An 18,376-nucleotide genomic window follows, 5' to 3' on the forward strand; every position below is an offset into this window, starting at 1 on the left:
CTCTAGCCCCTGATCTTCTCTTTCTTTCCATCCTCCCTCCCTTCTACTTTGATATCTGCAGCTCTTCAGTCAAGATTTCATAGACCACACAATGACTGATGTAGCCTGAGTCAATCAACAAATTGCTTCCACACTCCCAGATCTGGTCCTACAACATATTTCTGCACTTGCAGACTTATATACTGGACTCAAGTCACAGTATGCTCCAGTGTGTCCCCACCTGCATGTTTCCCTTATCAAAGTCAGTCTACAAAATCTGGAAGAGGTGACTGTTTTTTCAAATGTGTAACACAAAGTTATAAAGAATCATGAAAAATTATGAAAACATAACAACATGGCTACCGAGGGAATGCAGTAAACTTCTAGGAAATGTCTCCAAAGAAAAGGAGACACAAAAATAGCCCAATAAAGAATTAAAAATAATTGCTCTTAATATGAAAGTTATGTCTCAATAAAACTGGGGTGGGGGCAAAGGACTTAAAATATAAGACTTTGAAAGGACTCCTGCGAATATGGGAGAATTTGATGTTGGATTTGTGTGATATGAGTCATGATATCATGAGTCACGAGTCCCCATTATCCTTTGGGATTTATGTGGGTTAGACTTCCAAATATGCTTGTAAATACAGACTCTAGTATTGCTCCAGCTCAACTTTAATTTCAGATGAAGAAGGCAAGGTTCAGGTTACAGCTATTTCATGTCAGCTAGGACTTTTCCATACTGAGTTTTGGACTTCCTCTATGACTTTCCCACACTTTGTTTTACTAGCATATATGCCATGCCTGTGGTAGAGGGAAGTGATTCAAAGAGCATGCGAAGATAATGAACTACTTGGTGAGACAGTGATTCAAAACTCCCTATGTTAGACCAAGTCAAAAGTGTTAGTAGAGTTAATTATGAAAGTGCGCATATGAAAATGTCAAGTGGAGGGAAAAAGAAGACAAAAATTATACCTATATTATTATTTCATGTAAAAAATACAAATGCACGCATGCAGAAGGGGGTGATGATGTGTGTGGTGTTGTTTGTGGGCTCTCAAGGCGGCTCTCTCTCTCTCTCTCTCTCTCTCTCTCTCTCTCTCTCTCTCTCTCTCTCCACTACTCGAGTTTGGTGCTCTTGAGCCACTGTGTATGGACCGGATCAGGATGGCTCCTCCTTGTGCTCTGCTTCTGTGTGTGCCGCTGTGCTCTCTTCTGTCGGTCTCTCTATCTCTGACTCTGTCTCTGTAGTCTTTCCTCTGGTCTCTTCTGATCTCTCTTCTTCCAATCTCTCTCTGGAGCCCTCTCGCTTCTGTGTCTTCTCCCTTGCTTCTGTGTCTTCTCTCCACTTCTTTGTCTTCTTTCCGCTTCTGTGACTTCTCTCCTGCTTGTGTGTCTTCTTCCTCGCCTCTGTGTCTTCTCCCTTGCTTCTGTGTCTTCTCTCTCTGCTTCTGTGTCTTCTCCCTTCCATGTCTTCTCTCGTGTCTTCTGTCTTGCCTCTGTGTCTTCTCTGTGTCTTCTTCCTGCTTCTCCTACAGTCTTAGTTTATATAGCAATCACATAGGGTGGTGACACAAAGGTGGGTTGAACACTAACAAATCAACAAAGAGGGGTAAGACACTCCTCCAGGATATTAACTAAATCTCATCTAAGGAGTTTACACCAGATTACTAGGAGATCCGCTCAAGGGTGGGATCCAAACAAGGGTGTGTCGCTTTCTTCCTTCCTCAGCTAGTAATTCACTTAAATAGTTGTAGTAAATCTACTTCAAAAATTTCCAGCAATGTCATTCTGTATGAGCACAGTAAGAGATATAAACTTAAATTTTGGTTCTTCCTGAGGACATCTCACTATATTTTCTAGACTACAGTCCTAGGTCAGGTTATTCTTTCTAACCCCAGCAGGATCCTAGTCTTGTTAGTTTTGGATCATGACAGCATTTGTCTATGACCATGCTCTCAACTTATAGTTGAGTATTGTAGTGCTTTCGCCTGGCCAATTTTGATGCCAGGGTAACTCACAGCTTGCCCTGGGTTCATTCTGTCCCTTGTGGGGACCATGATTTTGGGGTACTAGGAACTAAGGGCAACTGAGTTGAGAAAGCAGATGCCCAAGAGTAAATATTTTTGGAGTCAATCAACACCCAAGTTACAAAGCATAATATTAACTGTCTTCCTGTGTCCATACAGAAAGGACATTGCTTTAAGTAAACTAAGTTTCCTGCGGCAAGGCTGAAAGGACAAACCCAATGTTATCCTACAATTTCATTCTGTTCACACAAATTTGAGACATGCAAAAATGTGGTAATGAGCCAAGTGTCACCAGACAAGCTAAGACTTTGTTTTACAAATATTTGCACATTTGGTCCATCTCCCCCTTCTTTATTCCAGGACTGAATGTTTGTACTCATCGCATAGGCCTACTATCCTCCAAACTCAGTCATTGTTGAGTCAATGACGCTTCATTCTACACCAGATCCCAAAGCAGAACCTGTTCCAACGAAGAGAATGAGAGTGAGAAAGGAAACTGGAATCGGGGAAAACTTGCTAAGAATTCTCTCTGCAAGTAGACGCCAAAATCATCCTTCTGAAAGCCTAAAACTAACGCGCGCCCCCTGGAGGAGGCATAGGATGCGCAGGGAGACCCAGAGGATGAGCGGGGCCACCCTGAGGATGTGGGGAGGTAAGCGAAGGGGAAACCCAGAAGATGCGCAGAGGCACCCAGGGGTTGCGCTCGGAGCTATCCTGTCCTGCGAGGCGGGTGGGCATGCAAAGACCCTGAGGTTGGAGGCGTGCAAAGACCCTGAGGCTGGAGGCAGTGGTGTGCATGTGCTTTACGCGGGGTCCCCACCCCAATATCTTCTTGAGTCTTCTGAAGCCCGGAATGTGCTTGGCTGGGACTGAGCAGCTCAACAAAATCCTTCCTAACGCTTCATTCATGCGACTTGGGGCCGGGCTGCTGCGGACGCCCGGGTTCCTCCCCTAGGCCCCTCCACCCGCTTCTCCATCCTGCCCACCTCCTCCTCCCCCCAGCTCCGCCCCGCGTCTTCGCCCCCCGCCTGCTCCCTCTGGCCGCCGGCGCGCCACGCCGCTCTCGCTGCAGCGCTTCAGCCCCAGCGAAGCGCTCGGGGGTCTCCAGCTTCCAGCCCCTCAGCGGCGTCTCCAGGAAGCTCTGATAGTCGAGAGGTAAGGATGGAACTCCCAGGTAGGCAGGTCGAACCCCCTGAAACGGGAGGACCCACCCGGGAAGAGAGTGTTTGCAGCGCTTTAGAGAGAGGGATGGGACTCAGAGCCGAGTCCGCAGGGAAACGCTCCTCCCGCAACACGAGGGTGTGCGCGCGGGCCTCGCCGGGTACAGAGACAGCATCACTGCAAAATGCTTGCACTGGGCTGCCAGTGGAGTTCTCTCCACTCACGGGGTTCCGGGGCGGGGTGGCGGGGGCACTTTAATGAGTATTAGCAGATGCCGTTGAGAAGGTGTAAAGTACATTCCTGAAAAATTAGCGCTCCTTGGAAGCCTTTCTGACAATGCCTCCATGAAAGTTCTGTCTGTCTGTCTCTCTCTCCCTCAAGCCCCTTTTCCCCAACCCTCTCCGTTCTCATCAACTTGGCCCTATAGGTCACCCAAAGGGGTTATGAAGAACATTCTTTTAAATGAAGCAGAGAAGTTTCGGACTTGTTTTACAATAACATAGCAAAGGGTCGGGGAGGGCAAGGTGTTGGCACAAGATTTGCAAATCCTAATCATTGTTGAAGCTGAGTGATGGATTCATGGGGTGGGGCTCTGTGCTCTGCTCTCCCCCTCTTGCTTTTTCAGTTATCTTCTACAGCTATATAGTTTGGATATTTTATATAGTAAAAAGAATGTATAAACATTCTCTTCAGATTTTTGATACCTTTCTACACTTTTTTTTTTAAAGCTGCATCAGATCCAGGTAGGTTTTTCCTTTAATGAATACTTTTGACTTCTGAAATTCTTCTTTTATCCCAAATACAATGTCTCTACAGAGGATAATGAAAGTCATATTTTGCTGCTTGGAGAATTATGCTTAGAATCTGGTTTGTAATTTAGAAGAGAGAATGTTAAAATTCTAGCCAAATAAGACATTTAGGCTATAAAGTAGTGGCCAAGCATCATATGGCATTTTATTTTTATTAGGAAATATTAGAAGAGTTCCCTTAGTGTAAGAAGATGTTGGAGTGGATAGTCTTCTTTTCTTCTAGACTTTTCGGAAACCTGTAGACTTTTAAGAAACTTAAAAAAAAAGTTTTTTAAAAAGTGAGATTGTCCTAGCTTAGCATTTAGCACATAGTATGCGCTTGCTATATGCTAAAATAAATAATCCTAATGTAGGTCAATTTCCCTTATTGAGCAAATTGTCTCTTTTTCTTTGTCCCATGCTCAAATATTCAAGGCAGACAGGAGCAGCCTTAAGCTTACTTAGCCTTAAGCTGATTGTCTTAATCTTGCAGACAAGAATCCCAAGATTGACTTTGCTGCTTCTTAACCTCTCTCGAATGAGTAGTACAGTTGTGATTTTATAACTTGGCTTAACTTAAACACTTTTAAAGTGCCAAGTGTGCTAAATTGATGTCTGAATAGTTACAACCATTTTGATGATCAGATGCTTTAAGGCCTAAAAATGCAAAAGTAGTGAATCTATAGAAATAGTTTGCTTTTAAAGGCCAATGTGCAAGACAGAAATAAAAAGTAAGTTGGGAGTCACTTGCTGTGCATCCCCCATGTCAGAAAGTGTAAGAGAGCAGCTAAGGGTTCCCCTGGAGCCTTCTTTGTGCCAGTCACCCCAAATTAGATTTGTACAGTATATCCATTGCCTACTTGAAATGTACATGTCCTGGAAAAACAGCTGAAAAGCAAAAAGGATTTTTATTTTTTTTATTGTGATGAGAAACAGAAGTAGTAGGTTACTGTAAATTAATCAACTGTGTAACTTTATCATTTTCTTCTCCCTCAGGGACTGCCAAATTTTTAAAGCAGACGCGACTTCGTCTCCATTTCTGAAATTGTACTTAAAAACAGTGCTATGATATTTTGAAGAGAAATTGGCACATTGTCAATGAATGTTCTTGCCATCTATTTTCAGCACAGAATCAGCGGGGAGCTTTAGTCTTTAGGAGTGGGTTCTAAAAAATTTGATAAACATGTGAAGTATTTGGCAGGTTGCAGATTTTCCTTCGCATTGAAATGAATCGCAGCACATTGTGAGGACTATTTAGCTGTGCTGTAGGTCAGAGTGGGAGTGTTCTGGCACTGCCACGCTGTTTGGAAGGAATATCACCTGCCAGGGAATTGTCTGGCTGTGGACAGCATTATCAGCCCTCAGTTCATCAGAATGGGGTCTGCGGCCCGGAGAGGTGGGTTTTCCAAATGTGATGGATTCCATATGTGACAGCCACTTAGTAGAGCATTGGCCAGTTATATTTATCCCCTCTGCTGAATCCCACATGTGGGGAAAAAAGAAAAAGAAAACCCCAGACACTCCAACCCCTTTAAATGCTGGACCCTTTGCCATCTGGGCTGCTTTGCCATCTACTGGTAGCAATAGCAATCGCAGGAAAGGCCCAAAGTGGACCACAAGAAATATGCAAACTGTTGTGTTGATGAGTAAATTGCTATTGTTTTGTGTGTGTGTGTGTGGGGGGGGGCATCATCTAGAACTTTAGTGCTGAAGGAGATTTTATTTTTTTATTTTTTTTTTTTTGCTTTTTGGGTCACACCCGGCGATACACAGGGGTTATTTCTGGCTCATGCACTCAGGAATTACCCCTGGCGGTGCTCAGGGGACCATATGGGATGCTGGGAATCGAACCCGGGTCTGCCGCGTGCAAGGCAAATGCCCTACCCGCTGTGCTATCACTCCAGCTCCTGAAGGAGATTTTAGACATTTTCTAGTCCAATTCAGTAGTTAGGAAGGACTCTCACAGAAACTCACAGATTCTTAAGGCAGGGAAATGGCTTTGAAATGATGCACAACACAGCACTCAGTATGCATCTGTCCCGTTCTTGTTTTCCCTAGTAATATCGAACCACATCACTATAAAGTTTTATCATGATCTTCTGCTTTTAGCTTTTGTATTGTTGTGTCTGTGTAATTTTCCTTAAAGTATGAAGTTTCATTGAAATTTCTAAACCAAACATTTGTTTCTACTTTATACCATTCCTTTCTATGTCTTTCTTTATAAACACTTAGGAAAAGTCAATTTAAAAAATTTAAACTTTCGCCTTTTTAAGTGTATTGCTTTTTATTAATGACTGTAGAAAATGACCCAAAACACAGTGACTTAAAGCTACATTACTAAGTTGGAGAGATAGGACAGTGGATAGGGCCTTGTGGATTTAATCCTTGACACCACATATGGTCCTTTGAGCACTGCCAATAATGATCCCTGAGCACAGAGCCAAGAGTAATCCCTGAGCACTGCCATATATGGCCCAAAATCAAAAGAAACAAACCACCCACACATACTATATCTCTAAAGGTCTTAAATGGGTCAGTGGTTTCATTCCTTCTGGAAGTGTTTTGTTTTTTTTTAATGGGGCAGGTGGTCATACCCAACAATGCCATGGACTATGTTCAACTCTATGCTCAGGGGATCTGAGGTGATTCCCAGTGGTGCTCATTGGCCATGTAGTCCAGAAGTTGGCCACATGCAAGGTAAGCATCTTAAACTCCCCTGCTATCCTCTTTGGTTCCCTTCTTGAAGTTTGCCTTTCTACTTCCTTGCCTTTTTGTTCCTAGAGGCCACTTAATATGTCTTTGTTGTTACTTGCTTTTCTCAGATTTCAACCTTTATCTTCATACCACTCGACCCTGCCTCTTCCTTATAAGGCTTCCTTTGATTACATTGCAGTGACCTGTGTAATTCAAGCTAATCTCATCCTTCAATCTTTTAGCTCAATTGTGATTCACTTTTTTAATGTAAAGAACAGATTCAGAGGTTTGGGGATTAGGATCCATTATTAGGCATATCACAATGAAGTACATGAAAGTTAAAAATGTATATGAAATTTCTCATAAGTTGATACTTAGGGTTTAGACTCCTGTTGTTTGATAATAATGATTAATGAGTGCTGGTTATTGCGTGCTAATTGTGACCTGTGCATTGTGCTTATATATAATACTAGTTTCTCACAAAAGCAATATAAAATATTATCCAAGTATAAAAATGTGCAAAATAATGTTTGAAAAGCTACAATAACCTTCACAAAGTCCCAGAGCCCAAATGTCACAAGTGTAATTAAGTTGATTTGGCTTCAATGCCCTGTGACTCCGTAATCAAGGAAAACACCCTAGTTCTTAACACTTCTTCTTTGTCACATTATTAACTCTGTTATTTTCTGTGTTAAACTTTGTTAAACACTTGTTATTTTCAAAGTTAAAATACCTGTCCTCTGCTGCATATGCTTCCAACTGTTCTCAAAGCACATCACTGTCACTGTCACTGTCATCCCATTGCTCATCGATTTGCTCTAGTGGGCACCAGTAACATCTCCATCGTGAGACATCTTGTTACTGTTTTTGGCATATCGAATATGCCACGGGGAGCTTGCCAGGCTCTGCTGTGCGGGTGAGAGATTCTCGGTAGCTTGCCAGGCTCTCCGAGAGGAATTGACCTCTGGTCAACCGTGTGCAAGGTGAACGCCCTACCTGCTGCTGCTGCGCTATAGCTCCCGTCCTGGTTCTTTAATGCTCATTCTCTACCTCTTTTCTATAAGTATCATACCTGGGCCATGATACCTACCTGTTGTGTGCTAATCTTGATGGAGCAGGTGGAGGATGAAAGTAGGAAAGATGGTGTGCACATGTATCATGTCTGTGAATGTGTGTGTACGTAGACAGTTATTGGAGGGCTAATGGTCATAATTATGGCTATCTAAAGAAAAGGCAAGCTGTAACATTTACAAAAGGGCATGCTGTAAACATTGTTGTCTTTGGAAGCTGGAGAGATAGTGCAGGGGTTTGGTGCTCACCTCGCATATGGCCAACCCCGTATGGATTTCCAGCCCCCTATGGTCCTCTGAACATTGCCAGAGGTAAGCCTGGAGTCCCCTGAGCTCTGTCAGAGTGGCCCAGGTAATCTCTGACACATTCTCAGGCCCTTGTTGGCTAAGGGTCACCGAGAGGGTGGCCTGGGTCTCCTGAATATGCTTCAGGAACCCCCCACCCCACCATACTCCACAAAAAAATTGTGTGTCCTAGGATGAAGGTGCAAGAATGTGTTGACTGTGAGATCATTGATCTGACTGAGAAGTCCCTGAACAACTCCAATACCCCTGAAAATGTTTGAAAGGGTAATGTAAACACGTGTGTAGTAGCACACCAGGTACGTAGATGTGAAAAACTCCTAAAACTCCTTACTGTACACTACATATAGGGATGAATGTTTCACCCTACAAAGGAAAGCAGTTCAAGCACATCTTGGTGGTAGGTCTGCATCCTCATTTTCATATATGAGAAAGAGAATTTATTTATTTATTTTTTAAAAGTTGGGGCCACATCCAGCTGTGCTCAGGGTTTACTCCTTGCTCTGCATCAGGGATCACTCCTGATGGGACGGGGGACCATATGGGCCTCCAGGGATCCAATGGAAGACAAAGGGGGCAATGAAGGAGGATGTGGGACATTTACACTTTCAAAATACTATAGCTGTTCCACCAATAGAACAAGTTACTGCTTTTTTGCTGATGAGCATATGGAGATATATCTACTGATCCATGGACTAATTGGATTATCAAAAGAGTTTTAAATATTACACTGAGATTTTACCATGAATTAAACTTTGAATTCCCCCCTCCCCGCCACAAATGTTGTAAAACTTTTTATTTTCATTTTAAAATTACAAGTCAAAGTGGACAAACTGAATTCATGTCCTCTTATTATCGTGATTAAGGTCACATTACGCTGCTCTGCCCATTCCATATCCAAAGATAGATGCAGATGTGATTTCATTCCTGCAATGCACTCTATCAGAGCCCACTCAAAGAGCAACACCCAGTGGTGCTATGCAAACTGAAGTGACTGCATGATCTGTAGCATCAGATGTTTATAAAATCCTCCTGAACTTGGATCTTCCCAGTCTTTTCCTTCCTTCCTTCCTTCCTTCCTTCCTTCCTTCCTTCCTTCCTTCCTTCCTTCCTTCCTTCCTTCCTTCCTTCCTTCCTTCCTTCCCTCCTTGTTTTGAGTGGGAGGGAGAATCACACCTAGTGGTACTTAGGGTTACTCCTGGCTCAGTGCTCAGGGAAAGTCAAGAATGATGAAGTATGCATAGCTTAGAAACTTGTATCCCACAAACCCCATGGGACAGTTATCAAGTTGTACCTAAAGTCTACTTGATCTTCATGGCACAGGACCAGTTTCCTAGCACCAGAGTTCTCAGGAGAGCTGTGGCTTTAGGCTCGAGTGAGGAATTGCTCTTTGCAGGAAAAGGCAAGCCAATTCTTTCCTCCACCCAGGTTCCCATGTTTCTCCTCTATCCTCATAGAAAAAAAATTCAGTAAGAGGTGAATAGCGAATAGTTTTCTTTGGAAAAAAGAGGGGGGAGAGAACGTGAGCGAAGCACATTCAGAGAGAATGTGGGCTTCTCTGGATGGAAGAGAGCAAGAGTGTAATGCCAAGTTGAGAAACTGAGATGTGGTGACCTCCCAAATGGGGAATGTGCTCCATTTGCTCATGCAAAGTTAGTTTTATAGTTTTTTCTTCCCAAATTGCTCCCACTTGGAGTCTCTTGCCATGGTGTTATCAAGGGGAAGAGCTTGGAACTTTCAGTGGTCTTTTTTTCATATTCTTCTCACAGCCTTTTATTCCAGCAGGCGTTTCTCTTTTTGGGTGTTCAGATTTCTGGGATGATGCTGGCAGCCTTTATTTCTGCATCTCAGAGGGTTTCCAGCCTTCATGCTTTTAGGCCGTGCCTAAGTAACTTTTTAAATCCACATGGCCAGGACTCTACTGTCTACCTGCCCACCTTCAACTTTATTAACAAATGAGTAACTTTCTCTTGAGTAGTTGATCTTCGAGTCCAGAGAGAGGTGGCCACCAAGATACAAGGTCCCAGCAGGTCCAGTTGCTGTGAGCAGGAGGAGTTTTCTTCATCTCCACAGCAGCCCTTTTGCCCTGTTCAGAGCTTTTGACTGATTGGACTAAGTCCAACAACATTATGGAGGGTGATTTGATTTATTCTATCTGCCCATTCAAAATTAATCTCATCCCCTAACAACCTGACAAGCACCCAGAATAATGTTTAATCAAGAATCTGTATTCCTCCATGGCCCACTAGTCAAACTGACATATAAAATTGACCTTTACATGGGACTTAAAAAGTTTGCCCACCAAATTGTGGCATGTGACACATTTTATTTGATAAAGAGTTGGGGGACTATTTTGAGAATCAGATTTCAGTTCAATGTATTTTACAGTAAAAATATTATCTTACCATTTATCCCTTAATATTTGTACTCCAGCTTTTCTAATTCCATGCTAAAAACAGTTGCAAGACTGGAGGAAAATGAACTTCTAGCTACAGAAACAATACTACAACACAGACATAATCTATTTAGCCTGATACTTGCCCATCATTCATTACTCTACAGATTATTAGCGCCAAGAGTTAAAATGTACCATATATGTATTTTTGATATCAATATTAGGATTTATGTCTTTTATGTCACCATGTATAAGTATACAGTGGAAAACTGTTGGTAGAAAGGGCTGAATAAGAAAATACATTGATTTTTTTGTTCTTTCCCTCCTTGACCCTTTATTATTTTTTAATTATTACTTTATCATAAAAAGTCTTTATTACTAAAGATCTTTATTATTAAAAGCTTTCCTAACTTTTCCTAAGAAGAAAGTAGGTGAAATTTATGTATGTATGTAGAAATATATATTTCAGATCATCTGTTATTTGTTGATTATCTCAGAGGAAGCAGGTCACTCTCTGGCTTTAGCTTTTGTAAGACAAAGATTTTTCATCTTGGGAATTTCCCAAATGAACATATGAGAATTTCAAGGTCTCAGTAAAGTTAATGAGTTGCTAGCCTATATTTATTGGAAAGCCACACAGAAAATAGCTAAAGAAAATGAGAAGTGGCTTAACAAAGTTATTGCTATTAGAAAACAAAATACACATATTCAGAGCCCTAATATTAAGAGATATTAATATTAGACTACAGCAGCACTCCATCTAGCAATTAAGAGGTCCTATGAGGACTAAGAAAGAGGGTGGCTATTAGCAACAGAAGTGATTACTTTCAATCATAACATGAGACTAACACCCCAACACCCAAGGACAGTAGAGACAAGGACCAGAAAGATTGCTCCACAATTGGAAGCCTGCCTTATGAGCTGGGAGAGAAGGCAGCTGGGATTAAGAAGGGATTATCACTAAGTCAGTGATGGTTGGAGGGATTGAGCGGGATGGGAGATATGTGCTGAAAGTGGATGAAGGACCAAACATGATGGCCTCTCATAATCTGTATTGCAAATCATAATACCCATAAATAGAGAATGAGTAAGAGGGAAATTGTCTGCCATAGAGGAAAGGGGAGAGGTGGAACGAGTCAGAGAGGGATACTGGTGACATTGGTGGTGGAAAATGTGCACTGGTGGAGGGATGGGTATTCAATCATTGTAAAACTGAAACTCAAACATGAAAGCTTTGTAAGTGTAGCTCACGGTGATTCAATAAAAAAAGTGATTACTTATGATAAAGTCACTTTCTCTCAGAAGAATAATCTGTCATGCTATAACATAAAAATATCCTGTGTTTATATAGTTTCTATAAGGGATCTGTTTGTAAAACTCAAATCAGGCAAATAGCATATTAAAACAACTTATTTCTGTAATCTTTAACTGCTTTTAGATATTATCTGGTGACGTCAATTGCACCATTAATCAGCTTGGGTTGCAAATTATGGTTCAGGGAATTGCACTGTATTTTTTTATTTTTGCTTTTTGGGTCACACCTGGCGATGCACAGGGGTTACTCCTGGCTCTGCACTCAGGAATTACCCCTGGCGGTGCTCAGGGGACCATATGGGATGCTGGGATTCGAACCTGGGTCGGCCGTGTGCAAGGGAAACGCCCTACACACTGTGCTATCACTCCAGCCCCTAATTAATGTCTTTTTTAATCTCACTTTTTTCTTTGCTTTTCAGACATACCTGACAGTAATTAGGGGGTACTCCTGGCATGGTGTTTGGGGTAGCTCCTGGTGGTGCTTTGGGGCCCATGTAGTGCTGGAGATTAAAACCAGGCTTCTCACATGTCAAGCACAGGCTCAAGTCCTTTGAGTTATCTCCCAGCCCTCCGTGAGTGATTATGAGCTCTATTAGGCATTCCCCCTCTAGAGATGAGAAATTTGTGAGCTTTGACTTTAAGAAGCCTGGTGCAGAGAAAATGTAAGATTTTGCCTTCTATTTATATTTCTAAAACACCTAGAAATAGGGTTATTAGGAGAGTTATGAAGGAAGAGAGTGTGGCATAGGTAACAGAAACCCCCTAGTTTGAAACTCCATCCTACTTTCCCATGCACTGTGGACTCTCTGGGGACATAGAGGTGTAGATAGCAAGTGGAGTGGCAGAAAGAGGAGGGTTAGGATTATTGAGGGAGGTTGGATAGAAAACAACATCTGATTTTGAAAATCTTTCTGAGCTTTCTCAAGATGTTTGGCTAATTTCAGTAAGGTGAAATGACTACAGCTGTGGTGAAGGCACATATAAGACCTAAAATATACATTTACTTTTCTTTTTCTGTTTTTAAGGACGAGAAAGAACAAAATGGAGAACATGCTACTCTGGTTGATATTTTTCACTTTGGGGTGGGTCCTTAATGATGGATCTGAAATGGAACAGGATTTCACGTGGCACTTGAGAAAACTACCCCGGCTTGTCAGTGAAAGGACTTTCCATCTCACCAGCCCCACATTTGAGGCCAATGCTAAAATGTTGTTAAATAAAGTGTGTGGCATCGAATGTCACGAAAATCTCCCAGCTCCCAGCCTGTCTGAATTAGAAGATTCTCTTTCCTATGAGACTGTGTTTGAGAATGGGACCCGGACTTTTACTAGGGTTAAAGTGAAAGATCTGGTCCTTGAGCCTGCTCAAAACTTCACCTCTAAGGGAGTGTCTGTTCGGAGAAAGAGGCAGGTGTTTGGCACTGATAGCAGGTTCAGCATCTTGGACAAACGGTTCTTAACCAATTTCCCATTCAATACTGCTGTGAAGATCTCCACAGGCTGCAGTGGTGTTCTCGTCTCCCCCAATCATGTTCTAACAGCTGCCCATTGTGTTCATGATGGAAAGGATTATATCAAAGGGAGTAAGAAGCTAAGGGTAGGGTTGTTGAAGATGAGAAGTAAAGGCAGTGGCAAGAGACGAAGGGCTTCGAAGAGGGACAGGAGGGAAGTTGATGGTGGTAGCCAAAGAAAGGGTACCCAGAGGAAGCTGAGAGAGAGGAAGGCGGGAAGGAGAGGAAAGGAATCTGGTCGGGGTCAGAGAGTGGCTGATGGGAGGCCCTCCTTCCAGTGGACCCGAGTCAAGAATACACACATCCCCAAAGGCTGGGCTAGAGGAGGAAGGGGCGAGGCTGCCTTGGATTATGACTACGCTCTTCTGGAACTGAAGCGTGCTCACAAGAAGAAATACATGGACCTAGGCATCAGCCCACCCATCAAGAAGCTGCCAGGTGGAATGATCCACTTCTCAGGATTTGATCGTGATAGGGCGGATCAATTAGTCTACAGGTTCTGCAGTGTGTCAGATGAGTCCAATGACCTCCTCTATCAATACTGCGATGCTGAGTCTGGCTCAACTGGCTCTGGGGTCTATCTCCGTCTGAAAGAGTCAGACACAAAGAATTGGAAGCGCAAGATTATTGCTGTTTATTCAGGTCACCAGTGGATAGATGTCCATGGGGTTCAGAAGGACTACAACGTCGCAGTACGTATAACCCCCCTCAAATATGCTCAGATTTGCCTTTGGATTCATGGAGATAATGCCAATTGTACTTATGGCTAACAGTAACCTGCAATGAAGTCGTGAGTAGTCTACATCAGAGAGGGAACCAGTTCTGATTATTGTAGCAATCTCACTCTATAGGTTATATAACATTTTGACATTTTAATGAATTTAATTTTTTTTAAAAAAATTGATGTCTATTCTTTGAAGAGATGTTTTAACACAGTTATTGAAACTAGACTTCCAAACTAAGTATATATTCTTCTTTACTTAGTGATGTTTTATTTGTAGGATAATTTTTAATGTCTTCTTAAAAAAACACTTTAAAACTTCAAACTGGTGCTACAAATAATAAGCAATTTATCACTGAGTTTATTTTCAGGGTCTTACACTAAGAAGAATCTGAGAGTAGTACCAGAGTTAGATTAGAGACTAGTTTACAATACAGACTGTGGTATTCTGAGATGTATCCAATGATCCCCTGACATCAGGGTTTTCACTGTGTTTTCTCTGGGGTTTGAAAAACTTTAGATACTTTTACAAAAGGAATTGTAAGGGATGGAAAACTCTATAAACAAAACTATTAACTTTTACTGCTTTCAAAGTGTCAACTCAAGTATATATTATTTTAAAATGGGAGAACCATTGTGTACTGTTATATAAGTATTGTTTAAAAATAGGGAAGCTGAGATGTTTTAAGATCTCAAGTTTTCGATTAATAATAAAAACATGGACTTTTGTGACTAATTAGGGACTGAGGATGTGATTCAAGTGGTAGAGCTCATGTCTTTCATTCAGGGCTCTGGGTTCAATCCATGCTCCTATCTATCTTCCCTGCCATGCAGCCAGCACTGCCTGATGTGGTCCTGGTTGTACCTGACCACTGCTGGATGTAACTGCATAGCCTTTACAGTAATAAAAAACAAATATGTACAAATGAAAAATGGACTTTGCATTTTTTGTACAGTTTGACAGTAAAAATGGTCATTACTGAACACATCATTTTTTACTATACTTTCTCCTATTCAGGAGGTGCTATTTTTTCCCTAACCTCAAGGAGTTCTACATTTTTTCCCAAGAAAGTGTCTTATTTGCCTCTTGACAAAGTTCAGAATTCTACATAGAACCAAAGGCCTACTCTTTTGATGAATTCTCTAGTATTTGTAGATGTGTTCTTTCATAAAGATGAAATACAATTTACAAATGTAACCTTCCAAAGAAGGTTCTAATAATTTTCATTGGGGACAAAACTATATGCTCACTCATGCAGTCTAAGTAGACCAGTTCAGGCACCCGATACGAATTTCTGGAATGGACTAACGCTTACCTGAATGGCTGCAAAAGAGGTTTGGTTTTGGCCATTATGTTAAAAGGGTTTCAGTGATACATAATCAAATTTTTATTATAAATCAAGTGAATTATAATCAAAATTCAGGAATTATGGCCTAAATTTCTGTACTGTCCTTGGAAGTTTCTAGGGCACATATTCTTTTCTCTCGTGATACATCTACCAAGTCACATTTTACCAGAGTTTCAACCTTATTTTTAAAATAAAATATAGAACTATGCTCTTGACTTTCATGTAAAAAAATATTCGATTAGATTAAAATTAAAAGTAATTTTGTAAATGGTATCCAAAAGTATCAGAAATTCGATACAATTGTACATTTTTTTTTTCTTTTTGAGTCACACCCGGCAATGCACAGAGGCCATTCCTGGCTCACGCACTCAGGAATTACCCCTGGTGGTGCTCAGGGGACCATATGGGATGCTGGGATTCGAACCTGGGTCGGCCGCGTGCAAGACAAATGCCCTACCCGCTGTGCTATCACTCCAGCCCCACAATTGTACATTTTTAATGCAACTGTTAAAATTATTTAATAAAGATGAAAAATTAGTCATAAATCTTCTCTACCTATATATATATATATATATTTACATACAGCATTCCAGAAAATGTTAAATTAATTTCTCATGTGTTTAAAAATCATTCTATATAGATAAGTACATCCCACAAACACTGCCATGTAAGCTCACCTACTGGTTCAGCTATACAGACTCATGATTAAGTCTTGGAAGAGATCAAGTAGCTGCAAAACTTCACAGATACACAGGCTCTCATCTAAAACCTCTTAGGTCCCTCTGAGGGGACCCAACACGGGGGAAGGCTGAGTCCCTGCCCTGCCAAAGCCCCAGCAGCCACATGCGAACCCCAACAGCTGTCACCATGACTACACTGCCTCACAGCTGAGCTCTGCGGAGACCAAACTGCCAACAATTTCAGGAATACCTGTCTTTTGGCTGAGAACACTGGGTCTTTTTGGAGTGGGGCTGGGAAACTTCCCCACAGCACCGTATATTTCTGAAAGCCTCGGCAGCCACACGCACATCCCACAACCACCATCACATAAAGTCACTGCCCAGTTGACTATTTTGGAGTTTCTGGAGCACATAGCAGCATTTGCAGCTGGGCAACACTTTCAAACACGAGAATATTATCATCTCAGTAGGAGCACACCATATCAGTGGGAAAGTACCATAGAACAAATTATGCTCAATAAACAAAACATTAACACAGAAGACTCAGCTAGCAGCAACAGCTAAGTAAATCCTCAGACAAGGACTTAATCTCCTCATGATTAGATGTAACAATTTTCACAAATTTTCTTTTACTGAAGTATTTTTTTTGATAATTCCATTAGCCATTTAGTTGTAACAATCAATATAAAAGAAATTATTTTGTGCCTGCTAAGGGGACAGGCTTGGGGGAATGGGGATAACGGCTGAGGGAAGGTCGTATTGGTAGTAAGACTGGTGTTGGAATATTGAAAGCCTATAACAAATGCATCATAAACATCTTTGTAAACCACAGTATTTAAATAAAGGGGAAAAATAAAAATACATAAATAAAACTTATTCTAATTAATGCTGTTGTATTTTAAAACATGTTATTGAATAATATTTTATTACAGATGATAAAAGAATGGTAGTCATTGTCTCAGAAGTTTTGTATAAATCTTTTGGGGGAAACATCTAAGTGATCACTGCACTATAAATGTTTTGGCAAACTTTGCACACTTAGATACTTGCAAACACTCAATCTTTATCTTAGATTCTTTATTTTTGAGGAGGAAGGCACACCCAATGGTGTTCAGATCTTCCTCCTGGCTTTGTACTCAGGGATCACTCCTGGTGGATTCAGGGACTAAATGGGGACTAAACTTAGGTCAGCCACGTGCAAGTTCCTTACTCACTGTACTTTCTCTCTGGCCCTGGATATTGTTTTTTAAAATCCCACATTGGAATAGAGAACTGAGAATATCAGATTAGGGGAGGAGTAGATGGAAGGAATGATGAAGTGGACTAGAGGTGACACATATATAATTACAAAAGTATTATCTTTCAGTTTTGATATGCAAAGTTACAGTACCTTCACCTCCATGAAAAGTGCTCATGATCTCCGCCACTTACCCTATACAACCTCCAGTCTACCTCTTCCTTCCCCTCTGCCTCCTTCACTGCTTAGTAATCTCAGTTCTGTAGCAAAAGTGAATGACTCATCATCATTCAAAGCTATTCCTTTGTTTTGTCTCTTTATATACCACAAATAAATTACATCATTCATCCTTCTCTCTCTGATTTATTTTGCTTATCACGATGCCCTCCAGCTCCATCAAACTAACTGTTCACCTAGTAGCTACATCTAGTATTATAAAAGAAATTACCAACTAACTTGAACACTTATATTTCCTAAAATCTGTTCCCGTGTATGTATATGAGTGCATATGTGTCTGTGTGTGTGCATGTCTGTGTGTGTATGTGTGAGAGAGATAGAGATAGAGAGAGAGAGAGCAGGTACATGTGTTAAATGATGATTGCAGTGATATTTGGATCACACATAATACACATATATGTGATCTAAAAATATATATTATATATACACACATATATATCTATGGATCACACATGATATTGCTCAGGGATTAGTTTTGATTCTGCACTCTGAAATTGCTCCTGAAGATGCTCAAGGGATCATATGGGATGGCAGGATCGAATCTGGCTTGGCTGTGTGCAAGGCAGCTGCCCTACTCACTGTATATTACTCTGGTCCCTGGAGTGATATTTTCTTATTGCCTGAAACTAGTCGTTTCCCAATTCCACTATGTTGTTACTACTGAACTTTTATTTGGCTAATAATACAATGCATTCCAAAGAACCTAACTCTTCTCAGCTAGATAAACAATTCCAGGGCATCCCACAAACAGTCTTTAGAATACTGATGTTTGGGAAACTAAGAAGCCCCTTTCTCATCAAACTATATTCTTATCAACACATCTTAGCCACTAGTTGACAGGAATTAAGACCTGGAAATTTTTTTTTTTTGCTTTATTTAAAATTCACACCACTGCTACTGACCCAGAT

At 41.2% G+C, this 18,376-nt stretch overlaps 1 protein-coding gene across 3 annotated transcripts; it reads left to right on the forward strand.

The window, feature by feature from the left end:
• Window positions 1-2,535: 2,535 nt before the first annotated feature.
• PRSS35 (serine protease 35) lies at window positions 2,536-15,881 on the forward strand. 3 transcript variants are annotated; one of them, XM_055135955.1, is made up of 4 exons: window positions 2,536-2,661; window positions 3,012-3,164; window positions 3,899-3,913; window positions 12,760-15,881. In XM_055135955.1, the coding sequence occupies exon 4, from the start codon at window positions 12,776-12,778 to the stop codon at window positions 14,012-14,014; it is 1,239 nt and encodes a 412-aa protein (XP_054991930.1). In that variant the 5' UTR covers window positions 2,536-2,661; window positions 3,012-3,164; window positions 3,899-3,913; window positions 12,760-12,775; the 3' UTR covers window positions 14,015-15,881. The 3 variants fall into 3 exon arrangements, with proteins under 3 accessions (XP_054991930.1, XP_054991928.1, XP_054991929.1); XM_055135953.1 differs by lacking the exon at window positions 3,899-3,913; XM_055135954.1 differs by lacking the exon at window positions 3,899-3,913 and having other exon boundaries at window positions 2,657-3,164.
• The last annotated feature ends 2,495 nt before the right edge of the window (window positions 15,882-18,376 follow it).

Source organism: Sorex araneus, chromosome 4 (genome assembly GCF_027595985.1).
Source record: "Sorex araneus isolate mSorAra2 chromosome 4, mSorAra2.pri, whole genome shotgun sequence".
Taxonomy (NCBI): domain Eukaryota; kingdom Metazoa; phylum Chordata; class Mammalia; order Eulipotyphla; family Soricidae; genus Sorex; species Sorex araneus.

Bases quoted from the DNA above. Each gene is read 5' to 3' on its own strand.
- PRSS35 (XM_055135955.1), top strand. From the start codon at position 12,776: ATGGAGAACATGCTACTCTGGTTGATATTTTTCACTTTGGGGTGGGTC.